The sequence below is a fragment of the Thermobia domestica genome, chromosome 9, assembly GCF_964235325.1.
Source record: "Thermobia domestica chromosome 9, izTheDome1.hap1.1, whole genome shotgun sequence".
Taxonomy (NCBI): Eukaryota; Metazoa; Arthropoda; class Insecta; order Zygentoma; family Lepismatidae; genus Thermobia; species Thermobia domestica.
In genome coordinates, this window is record NC_137462.1 from 267,980,001 (window position 1) to 267,994,907 (window position 14,907).

Genomic DNA, 14,907 nt, shown 5'->3' on the forward strand with positions numbered 1-14,907 from the left:
AAATTAGCTCCGGATTCCCATGAAGACTCGATATTTCGTCCCAAAATACACATACGTTCATGTCGGACCCGTATTTAATACATATATACATACAAGTTCCATATATTTTTTTAATGTCATCTATAGCATAGCATTAAGATTAGCGTAAAGGGACAAGTTTTGCCGATGGATGGCACTATAGTCTTCGTATCTCTCCCATGTATTTTTTACCTTTCACGAAAATTTACAATTTATCTTACAAATTTCAACCTAGAGACTTTAAATTTTTAGAGAAGGAACTTCATAACCTATTAAAGGGAACAATCCGTACCGATTTTTTATTTAGAATTTTCTTCATTGTTGAAACAGTTCCATTGTTAAAGATTTGGATATCCACTTCAACAATCACATTATTTCAACAATGAAGAAAATTCTAAATAAAAAATTCTCACGGATTATTGCCTTCGATAGATTATGAAGTTCCTTTTCTAAAAGTTTGAAGTCAGTAGGTTGAAATTTGTAAGATAATTCGTGTTTTTTTCGTGAATGGTAAAAAATACATGGGAGAGATACGAAAACTGTAGTGCCATCTATCGGCAAAACTTGTCCCTTTAAACCAACCTTAAACATGTAACCAGGACCGTATTTATTCATAACCTAATACATAGGTCATGGCCCGGGGTGGTAACCTTTAGAAGCGGCAAATTTTCTTGTACCAACTTTGATTTGATATTCCAGTTCCAAGAATTTCAGAAATCTATTAATCATTTATGACCATATGGACATGACACAAGACTTTTAAATTTGTAAATATCCAAACAACAAGAATATGTTTAGCCTGTCTCCTTTAGCCTAGTCGGCATAATAGTGGGACGTAAAACTTAAAAGATTAAATTTTCATTTCGAAAATATGTTTAGATAGGAAATGACAATTAACATTTTCATTTAAATTTACATTCACAATTTTTTTTTCCATTGTTGATTAACTTCCAGAACTAATTACAGTTTTCAACGCTTATCAACTCACTTAAAAAACAGGGCTAGTATCAAGGGCGCCGATTTCTCTGTAATTTTTGGGGGGGGGGGAGACATTCAGATGCAGAAGGTATATATTGCCAAATATTGTGTATTCATAAATACATAAATACTCAAAAAATTACTTGAAAATAAACACTATAGCAGACAAGGCACTAATTTATGATATGGTCCTGAGCATTAATTTAAATTACTGAAAAGCTAATGGAAGGAAAAGCAGTAGCCACGCTAAGTGACTATAAACAATTGAAATTTTCAGAAAGAAAGAAATAAAAAAAAAAAAAGCATGCACGACCCATCGTCACCGTATGCATTCAAATTGACACAATTGCTATTGCCCTACAAACCTTTTGTTCTTGTTTCGTGCCTTTCCCGCTGGGAACGCCATCTGGAAATGAAAATGAAAATAAAATATTACAAACATTGTCAACTAATAATATTCAGATTAGTTAATCCAAAATGAATACTAAACAACAATTACAATCAGATTTCCAAGTCTGGAACGTACAACAATACGTAATTCATTGGATGGCAAGCTTTCTGACGCTGGATTGGGAGAATAGAGCAGCACTGTTAATGAGGCTGTGCTATATCCAGACTTAAATATCGAAAAATATCTAAACTTGATAAATACATAGAATCGAAATATTTCAAAATCAGAATATAGAAAATCGAAAATATCGTCAATATTAATTATCAAAACTTTGAGAATATCGATCGATATATCGAAAAGTCCAAATGATCAACTGATCTAAAGCTTATGAACTTTATTTATTTTAATTTGAGATATACGATATAAAACACACTCGGATCTTTACAGCACGCATGCTGTAAATAGTGTGTGATTTGTATCGTCACATGTTGGAACGAATTCAAACGAACATGGCGAACGATTTCACAGTGCATTGCGCATCAAATAGTGGTGAACATGGGAATCATATTATTATCTCTCCCCTCATTAACTGTACACCTTAGACACATAATATATATAGGATGTTATTGAATTATACCGACAAATTATAAGACGTAATTCCTCACATCAAAATATGAGAAAACGTTCATATGGACCCGTGCAGAAAGTGCACCGTTTCAGAGCTAGACTGTCCAAAATCACAGAAATGCTCAACTTCAACACGAGCTAATTTCGAATTCGAGAAACCATGGAATAACGGTCCTTATCAGCGTAAAGGAATTCACACATTCGCAATCCAAAATACATGAATGTGTAATGGGTGCGCAAGGGACTCCATACAGGGTATAATTCCCAGACATGGTCTATGTCCCTAGATTAGGGAAATTTCCCTCACACTATGAACACTGCTAACCACTGTTGGTGAAGGGAAGTGTGCAAAAACACGGCTGCACGTAAAGTTTAAGCACGGTAGTAAATATTGGGTTAAATAAAAATACAAATGACCAAAGCAGACACTGTTACCAATCTTTATTAACAATACTGAATATCTACTTTATGTTTGGTTTTTAGCCTATTGATTTATATGGAGCCTTTTTTTGTTTTCTTTGAATAGAAGCGAAACTTTAATAAAGTGTTTTTCTTTCTGATTTTTCTTCAAATTTATTCAAACGTTCCCTGCTTTTTCAAATAAATTTGCGTTATATATATTTAATATGAAGGTGTATAAAAAGGAAAAATTATCTTCCGTTTTTTAAAAGCATATAGCTCATTACCCATTCTGTCTAGAAAACTAAAGCTTTGTTACGTGATTAGCAGTGTTTCAAGTTCAAGAACTACCATATATTTCTTATTCCGAGACGAACTCCCATTTCTTTGACAAAAGATCACAAAAAAGAAAATCTACAGAGCATATTATCATCATCATCTGTTATTTTGCTAATTTCTGAGCGTCGCACAGTGCGTCGACCAATGGACAAAAATGAGAAAAGAAACAATTTTCTTCGGACTTGCAAATAGCACGGAATGAAGCACAAATAATTCACAAGACAGAAATCCCTAGCCAAAAATTGATGACAACCCGTCAGCCTACAGAGGGCGCGCGCAAAGTTACCATATTAGAACGACGCGAGTCGAGATGACACTCTTACAGATAACAATTCGCATGCACAACTACTATATTAAACCGACCTGAGTCATTATCTCCACAGCGATCGCACTGTTGTTTCAGATCAAAGCGAAAGGTGAGACTTTTTGTCACTAGTAAGCAGTTATAGCACAGGTACGTTCTTTCCTTTACGACGAACGATTGGTAATCATTTTTACTGGTATATTTGGAATATCTCAAAAAAGCCTAAACAAGTCTTGAGATCTCTGCAGGAATATCTTCCTTTAATGATTTCCTTTGGATTCAGCAATAGTGTGTGTGCAAGTGTCCGCAATATCGACTGTAATTAATGAAATTGCGCAAGAAGACACCCTGAAAAACAAGGACATTTTTGAAAGATGAATAACAGCCACCAGTGCTAGTCGGAAGAAAGTGGAAACCATGAGGCTATTTGTAGTCGTTATAAACTTGAAGACGCCACGAAAGATGTGGACAAAAGTTTAGAGAAATTTAGTAAGTTATTAATATGACCTTGAACAAAAAAAATGGAGGATGTCGCACAGAGTTTGGTCGGCTTTCCTAGTTAAAAATAAAGAGTGGTTTGATCGTGCATGTACACTTCCGGACGCTATCTCAACAGTGATAACTGCTCGGTATCATAGCAACGTGAAGACCGATGTAGATTGTTCTACTCGCTGTAGAACCATTAAACAGTTTGCAGAGTGTTCAGTAAAAACAAAGAAAAGGAGCTTAGATCCTCTTGTAGCGACTAAATCGGCAGAGGAGCTTGCCTTTGCTGCCAAAGAAGCAGCAGCGAAATTAAATACACCAAGAAATGACGAATAATCCAAAGGATTGTCGGGTATGCGGAAGAAGCTTTAGAAGCCCTCCACAAAGTCTTCCGTCACACTAGGCTATATCTTATACGGAAAACTTCTCTCTTCAATACTTATTTAGACCTGATGAAGCATATGCTTATTCTATCTGACCCTATTGTCTCTTCCAAGATACAGATTCACGCAAAGAAAAGGAGGACAGATACGAATCTGGAAAGTTATTTCAAAACTGATGCTGCTGATGCTGTCCAGCTTAGTAATTCTGTCGCTATGGAATTTGATAACTTAGACAGTTATGGTACTGACTGATCTAAAAAAAACTCTAGAACTGTTTCAGTCATTTCATGCACTGCTTTTAATTATATTTTAGTGTTATGTAGTTTTGAGTCGTATGGGTTCGTGTTTACGAGTGCCGTAAACAGTAAGGGCCATATGCAGAGTCATTTTGACATAGGTTTAGCGTCATACCAAAGGCCTGACTACTCCAGGAAACATATGTTAGTCGAACTCTTTAGTGTGACACTAATCACGCGTCAGAACTACTCTGCATAAGGCCTTAAATGTCTAACATAGTTTTTTTGCGTCCCTGAACGTGATATTTTCTATATAAGTACAGTTGTCAAGTTCGATAACTTCAACAACTTTGCTTCAGTCTAAGTGAGCAAAGAACGCCTTGCAACACAGTAAACATGTGATAAAAGCTACAGTATGATTTGTTTTATTTTTGGCCATTATTCCCATATGCTCAACGCACTGTGCGTCGTGGCATTTATTGACTTCACTAGTCATACGTCTAATGTATTGTTGCTATTCTGTATGATCTTCAGCCCTTCTTAAGTCCTCTGAAGTGTGTGGTTTGCTTATCCTATACACCTGCAAAGGACCCTTCCTCGCCTTCCCTCGCCCTCAACTTTGCTTTCCATGATGGTTTTATGTACATTATTTCCATCTCGTCCTGCCATATGGCCAAAAAATTGAAGAATTATTTTGGTGACTCGAAATCTGATTTTTCCAGTGGTAATAGATCTTTATTTTTCTCCACAAAACGATATAAAACGAGTACAACTGTGTGGATCTGACATGAACACTATATTTTCGTGTCCCGACAATTAAAACTTGTTTTGACAACTCTGACCTATTCTACTGTATATTAAAAAAAAAAATAAATAAATAAAATAATAATAATAATAATAATAATAATAATAATAATAATAATAATAATAATAATAATAATAATAATAATAATAATAATAATAATAATAAATAAAATAAAAAAGACGAACGTATTACTGAAGTAATCTGGAGAATATGCTCTTCTTATAACAGAATATGTAGCGAACACAAAGAAATTGACATTTATAATATGAACTACAATATGTTTAAGAAAACTCCTGAAAATTTATTTTGTAATACATTAACACTGTAATTGGAATTATACCTGTTTTGTTGTTGTTCACAAATAAATGGAATGAAATGAAATTTTTCAGTTCAATCTCCCATGATTATGCTTTTTTTTTTTAAGACTAAACGAGACGATGATGAAGGCAAGTGAATGATGATGGAAAAGTTCGTGAAATAAGAATGTGGGAGTGAACGGGAGTACCTCGAGAAAACTCACGGACACGATACTGTCCACCACAAACTTACTTGGCCGAGGATTGAACCAGGGACCCAACGCACCAGAGGTAAGCGCTCTACCACTGAGCCACCATGTAACACTAAATGTACGCTATAACAAAATGGGATATCCCCTCATCCCCCTTGTAATTCGCAAACTGTCCACAGATATAGACACAAAGCGTCAAGACCATTTTTTACACAACGATTGTGGTATCAATAATATAACTCGTGATATCAATATATTTACGGAAGAGTTTACATTCTGTTGCTAGTTAACATGGAACATTGAAAGGTTTTACAACTGATTTAAACGTTTCTATTGTTTTATGCATTATAAACATACGGTGACTTAATATTTTATTTGTAGTCACAAATGGTTACTTTATTGGTTAATGCAAGAAAATAAAAAAAAGACACGAGCGGGTATCAAACCCGAGACCCCTCGCACGGGAGCCGTAGATGCTTCTCACTTTGCCACGCCGTCACTTGAAAACTTTACGCGTCGTATCGTATATGCGGCAATTCGGAAACTTTAATACGCTTTTTCTCCGCTATTTTTGGTTATTGCGCTCTCCCAGTTTGTAATATGAATACTTTAAATGTGCACTACTACCTCGCGACAGATGGTCCCGAAGTTCATTTACCAAAGCCTGCTTTCTTCTTGTGAGTATACTTTCTGACTTACTTTAAAACTACACTAAAATCAAATAAGATACAGACTCCCCTTAGTCTTTCTTGGAGGGATCCACTGAATCTGCGAACGTTCAAGGCTAAACGATTAGACGAGGAAGAGAGTGAAGAGATCATGGAATTTCGTGATCTTGTTCAGTAAAGAAAAATGATGCAAAAAAAAAAAAAAACATCTCGTATTTTCAGGGACAAAATTGCGACAAGAAACCTATGTTGCATTCAGAAATATATGGTATGTTATTTCATAATATTTTCTAAAAGAAAAGTTCCATTAAACTATAATTAAAAAAAAAAAAAACTACATGAGTATCCTTAAATAGAGTATTATAAACTTAAATATTGTTAACTTGAAAGCGAGTCTTGTAGCGTCTTATTTTTGAACTCTTGTCGAGGGATATTTTGGTCACTCCTAACTCACTCACTCCTTTTCTCTAGATGTATTTCAATAGAAATTCCTCTCGCGGCTAAATTATCTAGTGTTTTTGCCTTTTGTGTATAAAAGCTAGGTTCGACCCTCGATATAGCGCTCGTTAAAGTGTAGGTGCACTTGTCTCACATCCTCGTGTTCTAAAACTCAAAACAACAACAAACAAACAAACAAAAAAAAATCTGTTTCAATAAACCACCATCGTTCCTTAATTTGCATATGTGTTATATGATATGTTACATCATGTAACCTATAATCGGTTCATAATGGATAGGCATGAACGGATATGGGAAGAGAAAGACATATATGAGACCTTAATACTAACCCGCATGCATGCATTAACAGAGAGATGAGATAATGGCAAAGAATTAGCCCATGTATGTGGCTTCTTCCACTTCCAGGGATTATCGAATCCCCACATCAAGTTGCTATGTTTCACAGCTAAAGACATCTTATACTCACAAGGAAAGGACATGCAAGCGTAATCCGGACATCCAAATCAAACGTAGTCCGTTCGATAAATGTAACAAAGATATATTCATACACACAAAAAAAAGGCGTCATGGGCAACAGCCCAGTGGCAGATCCAGGGAGGGGGCGATTGCCCCCCCCCAGAAAAGGAAACTTTCTTATTATATATATATATTAATAAAACCCATTCCAGAGTTTGAAGCTCTTAAAAGTAGCTCTAAGTAACAGTATGACAACCCCCCCCCCCAGAAGTCGGTCCTGGATCCGCCCCTGCTCCGGCCTATTAACCCTGTTAATATAAAGGAAATCGTAGACTCGAAGTGAAATAGCTACTAGTATTGCATCAACACTGTTCATTGGAAAGTCGTGGTTATAAAGTTCATTCACTTCAGCATGAAACAAACTTTCCAGAGGTGCTAAGTATTGGGGCCCATAACGTACTTGAACAGAGAATATTGGGAGAATATTCGGGAAAATTCCCTCCAGCAATCTCTCCCAACAACTTTGGCTCCCTTTGGAGTGGACCTGGGTAAAAGCGCACAATCTAAATATATCTCGAAAAATACTATAGAGGGTAAGAAAAAAGTGTACCAAGTTTTTTGATAGACGGAAAAAGTATGAGGGGAAAGGTTATATACTAATACGCTCTGTACATTCAAAACCGAACCTATGACCTGACATATGAAGAGAACATATTATAAAAAATAAAAATGCAGTACTAATTATCCTGATATCAAGAACTGTGCCACGTTCTCTGTAAAATGAAGCAAGAGTTTCAATAGTTATCACGGGTATTGTTCCGTGACATGTGGAGAGGAAATTTGGGGATAACTCGCAAAAAGTATGTTCCAAAATATCTCTGTGAAGTTGTGCCTCCTCTGACGCGACATCCCAGAGCCGGTAGGTGTCAGTGTGCTAATTAAAGGACATTTTAAGGGGGAATAAAGTGCACATCCGAGAAATTGAACATGGGAAGTTCAAAACTTCTTGGAGACATCCAATTATGCAGACGGGGATTTCCCACTCATCCTTCCTGGTAAGTCGCATACTGGTAGGACTACACAATTAAAATATACCTTGCAAAATATTGTAAGATATACGGACAGGAGGTGTATCCTAAAAACAAGGGAGAAGATATAGTATGACACAGTAGGAACGGAATAGAGAACACAAGGGCATGGGTCGGGGTGTTAGTGGATAACGTGGGTTTATCCCAATACAAATGTAGTACAGTTGCTATTTAAAACGCTTGCTTCATTCTACAGAGAATGAGTACAAACCTTGATATCAGGATAAATAGTACTGTGTTTACCGTTTATATTTTTTATATTATGTTCTTTTTATAGGTCAGGTCACAGGTTCGGTTTTAAATATACAAAGCGTATTGCTACACGTCCTTTCCCCTCATACCTATTCCATCTATCAAAACAAAACTTGGTACATTCATTTTTTTTATTCCCTATAGCACTTTTCGAGATACATTTGGATTGTGTGATTTTATCCAGAGCCACTTCAGTGGGAGCCAAAGTTGATGGGAGGGACTTTTGTAGGGAATTTTCCCGACATTGTCCCAAGTTTGTCTGTTCAAATACTTTATGGGACCCACAATACATAGCACCTCTGGAAAGTTTGTTTCATGATGCAGAGAATGAGCTATAAATCATGACTTTCCAATGAACAGTGTTGATGCAATAGCTATTTCACTGCGAGTCTACGATTTTCTTTATACTAACAGCGTTAATGGACTGGAGGGACTTACTCCGTCGCCCATGGTACCTAATTTTTTGTTCGTGAACATATCGTTGTTGTGTTTATCGAATGGACTAGGTTGGATTCGGATGTCCGGGTGACATGTTCATGTCCGTACCTTATCAGATTTAAATTGTAGTGTGTCTCTGCCGAGGCCGGTAGCATGGTCTTATCATCCAGTTCTTTTAGATGCAATTTAGTGTGGTGAAGGACGGCCTATACCGTAAGGATTAAACTTCCATGGTGGTCACTATACCCTCCAACTTCACTGGATTCAATCCCCGTTTGTGGTTCGGAGCTCACTTTAATAGTAGGCTCCGTCCTTCATAACCTCGCTGCTGTATTAAAGACATAAATTGAACGCTTTGTGTGTTTCTGACGTTTCAGCAGACAGTGTTTGGAAACAAAGGTATAGCCTGCCCACAATGACCTGTTGTCTTAGAGATTGAATAGCTGTATTTACAACAGATAATCTAGATTTAATCAATCCTAGATAACGTATTCTGTATTTGGCGATCTAACTTTATAGTACTGTATCCTTAATTTCAAATTCTGTCATACTGGCGGATCTAGAAGGTAAAAGGGGTGGCCAGAAATCAGGCTATGATAGGTATATCATAAGTTTACTATAAACTTTCCAAAACATATAATTAAATAATAACTTAAATTATTGTGTCACTCAAAAATCTCGGGGGGGGGCTAAGCCCCCAGCCCCAAGCTAGATCCGCCACTGTTATGTCAGCCATCGTCGTTGAGCTTGTATGAACCAAGGATGTTATAAAATAGAGGATCTGCCCATACAGCAAAATCATGAAGCCATACGTCACAGCTTCGCCACACCTATTCTGCCCACTCCGCGCCACTAAGATCGCAATGTTTCGAGCCAACAATTATGACGGAAACGAGAGTAGCCAATCAGACGTGCCGGCTCAGACGATGCTCGGTTGTTTTTTTGGCTTCATTGAGTTCATATGATGAAGATACGTATGGGCAGATCCTCTATTTTATAACATCCTCATCCTTGGTATGAACACAGTGTCAGTTTAAAGTAACCGTAATCAGAACACTGACCATTGCCGAGTTTCGATGATAGTTTGAGGGAATACTTGTGAAAACGAGATCCACACTCTGCACGTGCCATCAACAATTGACATTCAATTCATTTCATGACAAGAGTCAAAAACAGTACCAAGGGCGCCATGTTGTTGTTTCCAAGGAGGGGGGGGGGGGCGAGTATAAGCGACATTTCAAATATAGTTTCAAATTTTGCTGTAACTAATGTAAAAATTCTATTGGGTTTTCGATATTGCCAAGTACAATTTCCTCTTAGGGGGACAAGCGCCCCACATTGCTTCCCCCCCTGATGTGCGCTCTTGAACAGTACAGTTGAAATTTCAAAGGAACCTCACCAAATATGCCAGCATTCCTTTGATAGAAAGTGGAAACAGTTTTAAGTGAAACTACTATACCGACAAGAAGCACTGCGAGCGTCACATAAAACTGTTTGAATTGAATCTTTCGTTCTTTCAGCCACTTGGGAGTATGGTGGCTTAGTGGTACAGCGCTTGACTCTAGTGCGTGAGGTCCTTGGTTTGATTCCCGGCCAAGCAAGTTTGTGTGGACAATATGTCCATGGGTTTTCTCGGGGTATTCGAGTTTCCTCCCACACTTTCATACCACCAATTATTCCATCATTATGCACTTGCTTTAATCATCCCTCTCCCTTAACCTAAAGGGTATAGGCTCATTGCGGGACGTTCAACTTACAAAATTTATTTCATTTTCATTTTTCTTTCAGCCGCTTGGTTTTCGAGTTGTTCGTATTATTAATAAATAATAAATAATAATAATAATCCGATCAAACTAAGCTACGGAGAACCACCGTTCTGGAGACAAGTTCATACTGCAGCTTGTGTCTTCGATACAAATGCAACCCTAACTTTTAAATATACTTAGTGATGAACACTATCGCTTTACCTGGAGAAGCATTTTTTTTTTTTTTTTTAATAAACCACAATTTTAAAGATGGGTTTCTATTGATATTTTCTTCAATGCTAGTTGAACGTCCGTTCCTTGCTGTTTTTTTTTTTTCAAAGCAGCTTTACATTAGGTATAAACTTAATAATTATTACTTAAATTTGATGATTAAATACAGGGTGGCCCAAAAGTAGGTATACAGTTCCAAACTGATCATCTCACTGCATTTTGTATCATTTCTTATTGTTATCCATTAGGTAGACTTAATTTCTTTATTATTTGTTCTTAATTAATTTTTACTTACATCTTAAACTCGGAAGAGTCGAGGCAAATAAATGATCAATGCAGGGGTGTATACCTACTTTTGGGCCACCCTGTATTAAAGTAATATATATTATATATATTACAACATTTAATATTCGTGAAAACGAAAGTGGAGCAAGTTTTCAACATCATCATCATAAAAACACATAGTTTATTCTGTGTCTGTAAGCAGCAACATGTACCGGTACATATAACATGATATTAGAAGATTGGCATAATTGTAAACATTTAAGATTACTAAGATATTATATTTTAAAGCTTCAGGGTTGAAAGTGTTCATAAGCTTTGTTTCCACTTTTCTTCAGCAAAATTAGGAAAAGTATAATGTTTATACTATTGTAATTTCTCTGAGATAGGCCTACATTCATTTTTTTGTCCAGTTCGTTGCCTAACTCTACGCCAGATCTAATTTGAGGAAATGTAACATACATCTCCATTAGGGATGACCAAAATTTTTCCGAATCCGGATTCTGGAAAATCGGAAATTTCACTTTCTGGATTTCGAAAATAATACGGAATTTTCTAAATTCCGGATTTTTTTCAAATCCCAGAATTTTTTTCAAAATCCAGAGTGTTCTGAATTTCTGAATTTTTCCGAAATCCGGAATTTTTCCGAATTCGGAATTTTTCAACATCCGGAAAATTTTCGGAATTTTTCCAATCACGTGTACAACATTGACTGAAGATGTTGGCAATGAACAGGAAGAAAGAAGAAACGGAAACAGAAAATACGTGTTTTTGCTTTGGATCCTCTTATTATCTCAAAACGACAACGAACTATCAGCTTCAAAACATAGACGAGAATAGGACTAATATGTCGTGCTGCGCAACTCTCCTTCTGGTCACTAAGATACGCTTTTATAATGTTGGCTGAATAATATGAAAAGGCATTTTAGTTTACTCTGGCAAGATAAACGCGACCCCTTCCTTTACGACTCTAAATATGTGTTTCTAATACTGACTTTTTTTCTGAAAGTTTGATATCAGTGTTTGTTTGGCCATATCAACTTCATTGCTCTAACAATTACATTTATCTACGTAAATTCCTTCAAAATAACCAGAAAACCTATTAATTTCTTCTTTTAAAAAATCTATCAGGAGATTTGAATAGGTTTAAAAGGGATGAAAAACAGTACTGTCTTCACAAATAATGCAAATTAAACCACACAAGTGAAAGATACACTATATATCAGAAAGGAATTCTTGCCAATTCTATCTATACAATTCTGCATGAATGTATTTCGAAGAAGTATACCCACCCTTAATTATCAGGACTGAAATCTCTTCCCGAAACTACGAGCACAACAGCCCATGCAATTGCTATACTAGAGAAATTGCTAATTTTAGATTTGTTCAAACGCTCCTCCCAATAAGTACGCTTGGGTGGGGTCTGAATGAAAGACATTGAAGTCACATTTAGAGAAGTCACGTCCTGTTCACTTTTTAAGGCTGTACATTGCCGTTTCTCGAAGTACACTTTCAAATCAGACAAAAATGCTGCAGAAGAGTCCCCCCCCCCCATTACGTACAACATTTATAAAATATTGAGAAGTTGTGCAAGTCACACGCACCCATAATGCACACAGCATACCAACAGAACATTAATTTTGTTTAAAAATTTACTGTTTAGGTGTGGTTATTGTTATATAACTGTAATCTGTAAATATTTGTTTGGAAGACAGATGTTTTCTTAGCCCGCACTACAGGCCACAAACAAGTTATAGCAGCTCATTTTTTATTTTTTATTTTTTTGTTTTTAATTACACGATTTAGAGCTCAAAGCTTTTAAAGGGAAAGTTAAACGCTGAGAAATTTATGTTTTCACACTTTTGCGTACATTATTTTTCTGTTCGTTTTCTTTAAATGTTACGCTAAATATTTTTAACAGTCGCGCACGTCTTGTGATTCATCACCAAACACAAATGTCGAGTTTATTTTTTATTTTTTTTATATCTTTTAAAACTATCGGAAAAGCTTCTGTGTGACAGACAATGGCTCTGCTGGTTGTGTGAACTTAGTTATGACAGGAAAGAGAATGCGTGAAAAATACAAAAGAGGGGCCGCAAACAAAGAATCAAAAGAAACGAAAAGAGGCGTGTGTATGTTTGGAAGTGCATACTGAATGCATTGTATGGTAATGCTGCAATGCTTCGAGTGTTCTAGGCGAAATACCAACTGGTGAAAAGAAAACTACTGCTGCCAACTTGAAGTCACTTATAACAAAAACAAAACAAAAAAGTTTACAAAACAACTCCTTTTATTCAAATGAAACCCTTTGATTTTATACATACAGTATAAAACTATCTACTTCAAAAAATACTAAAGGCATCTGTGTCTGGTTGCAACTTTATACAGGAAAAGCAGTGTCCAGTCCTGGTTCTAAAGAAAACTATTCAATTAAAACAAATTATAATGGTGTTACAAGCGTGTCTACAGTTCCACAGCTATTCGGCCGAAGTAACTACCATTGGTCTAGCTTATACAAGTGGCCAAAAGTCGTATATGTATATACCTTATGACAGGGTTCGAATACGAGCCTGGCGTCTAGCGTTTTTTTTAAGACTTCCAAACTATGCTATGTATAAAAGTCAGATGTCTTATAGAACGCTTTGTCCGTCCGTCTGTCGACAGGTACGCTCATGTCCAAATTGATTGTCGCATATCTATAACTGTACTCTTGTAAGAATATAATTTAATAATGGTTTTGCAGGGTACTTTTAATACTGATATGATGTGTATAATCGGGAAATATATATTTGTGGTAAATTTCATAGGAAAAGAATTATAAATACGAAAATTACAAAGAGTAAAACAAAATGTTGCTAAATGGACAAGAAAGTTTTATTTTCGTTTATTGTTCTTATTTACTGCTCTTTTGACACGAAATTTGCCATATACAGGTCTTGTCGATTATACATATACTAACATTATAAGATATACCGGGAGAATTCGTTACCAAATTATATCACCACGACAGAATATTTATAGACATGCGACAATAATTTTGGACATGAGTGTACGTATCAAAGCAAAAATGGTAAGATATGTCGAGATGCGGATTCAGCAATGGATTTAGCGTACCAAGACTAGGTTCCATCTCCGCCGTTAACTCTATTCTCAAACCGGAAGTCGTTCAAATTAGTCGTTTTGGGTTTCAACGTATATCGCCATAGAACAAAGACGGTAACAGATAGCCAGAAGCGTTTCTTTATTTATTTATTTGCAAACAACTCAGCATCACAAGTTAATATACCCTGACTATCCCCAACAATTTACCAAAACCGGAAGCGGATCAAATGTATCATTACTTCGAGTTTTAATATTGATTTCCGCAGAGCAACAACGGTTAGAGATATCCAGACTTTCTGCAATCGATTTATTTTCCCAAGAATAGGTTCCATATTCTTCATTAATCTTGTATTCAAACCAGAAGTGGTTCAAATTAGCCATTTCCGGTTCCAATACTTATCGAAATAGATCATAAATGGTAATAGATAGTAGCAAGCGGTTTTCTGTGAACGATTCAGGATCTGAAGAGAACATATCATCATAACCAACAACACTTTACCAAAACCGGAAGTGGATGAAATTTACCACTACTTCCTGTTTCAATACTGATTTCCGTTAAGCAAAAACGATACGAGATATCAAAATGCAATTTTTTTTTAGTAATCGATTCAGCTTTGCAATTGTAGGTGTCATCTTCTCCCTTCCCTAACAGCACAAGATGTGTTAGGCATGTGCCATTTAGGTGTCCCAGCTACTTTTTAGGTACCCGACA

The 14,907-nt window shown here is 36.2% G+C and overlaps 1 protein-coding gene across 1 annotated transcript in view; it reads right to left on the reverse strand.

The window, feature by feature from the left end:
• The window catches only part of LOC145660688 (uncharacterized), a 240,425-nt gene that overhangs the window by 99,094 nt on the left and 126,424 nt on the right, over nucleotides 1–14,907 (reverse strand). Inside the window, exon 3 of the mRNA XM_081726032.1 lies at nucleotides 1,362–1,402. Within this exon, the coding sequence (XP_081582158.1) occupies nucleotides 1,362–1,402 (41 nt within the window). The remainder of the gene's footprint in view (nucleotides 1–1,361; nucleotides 1,403–14,907) is intronic.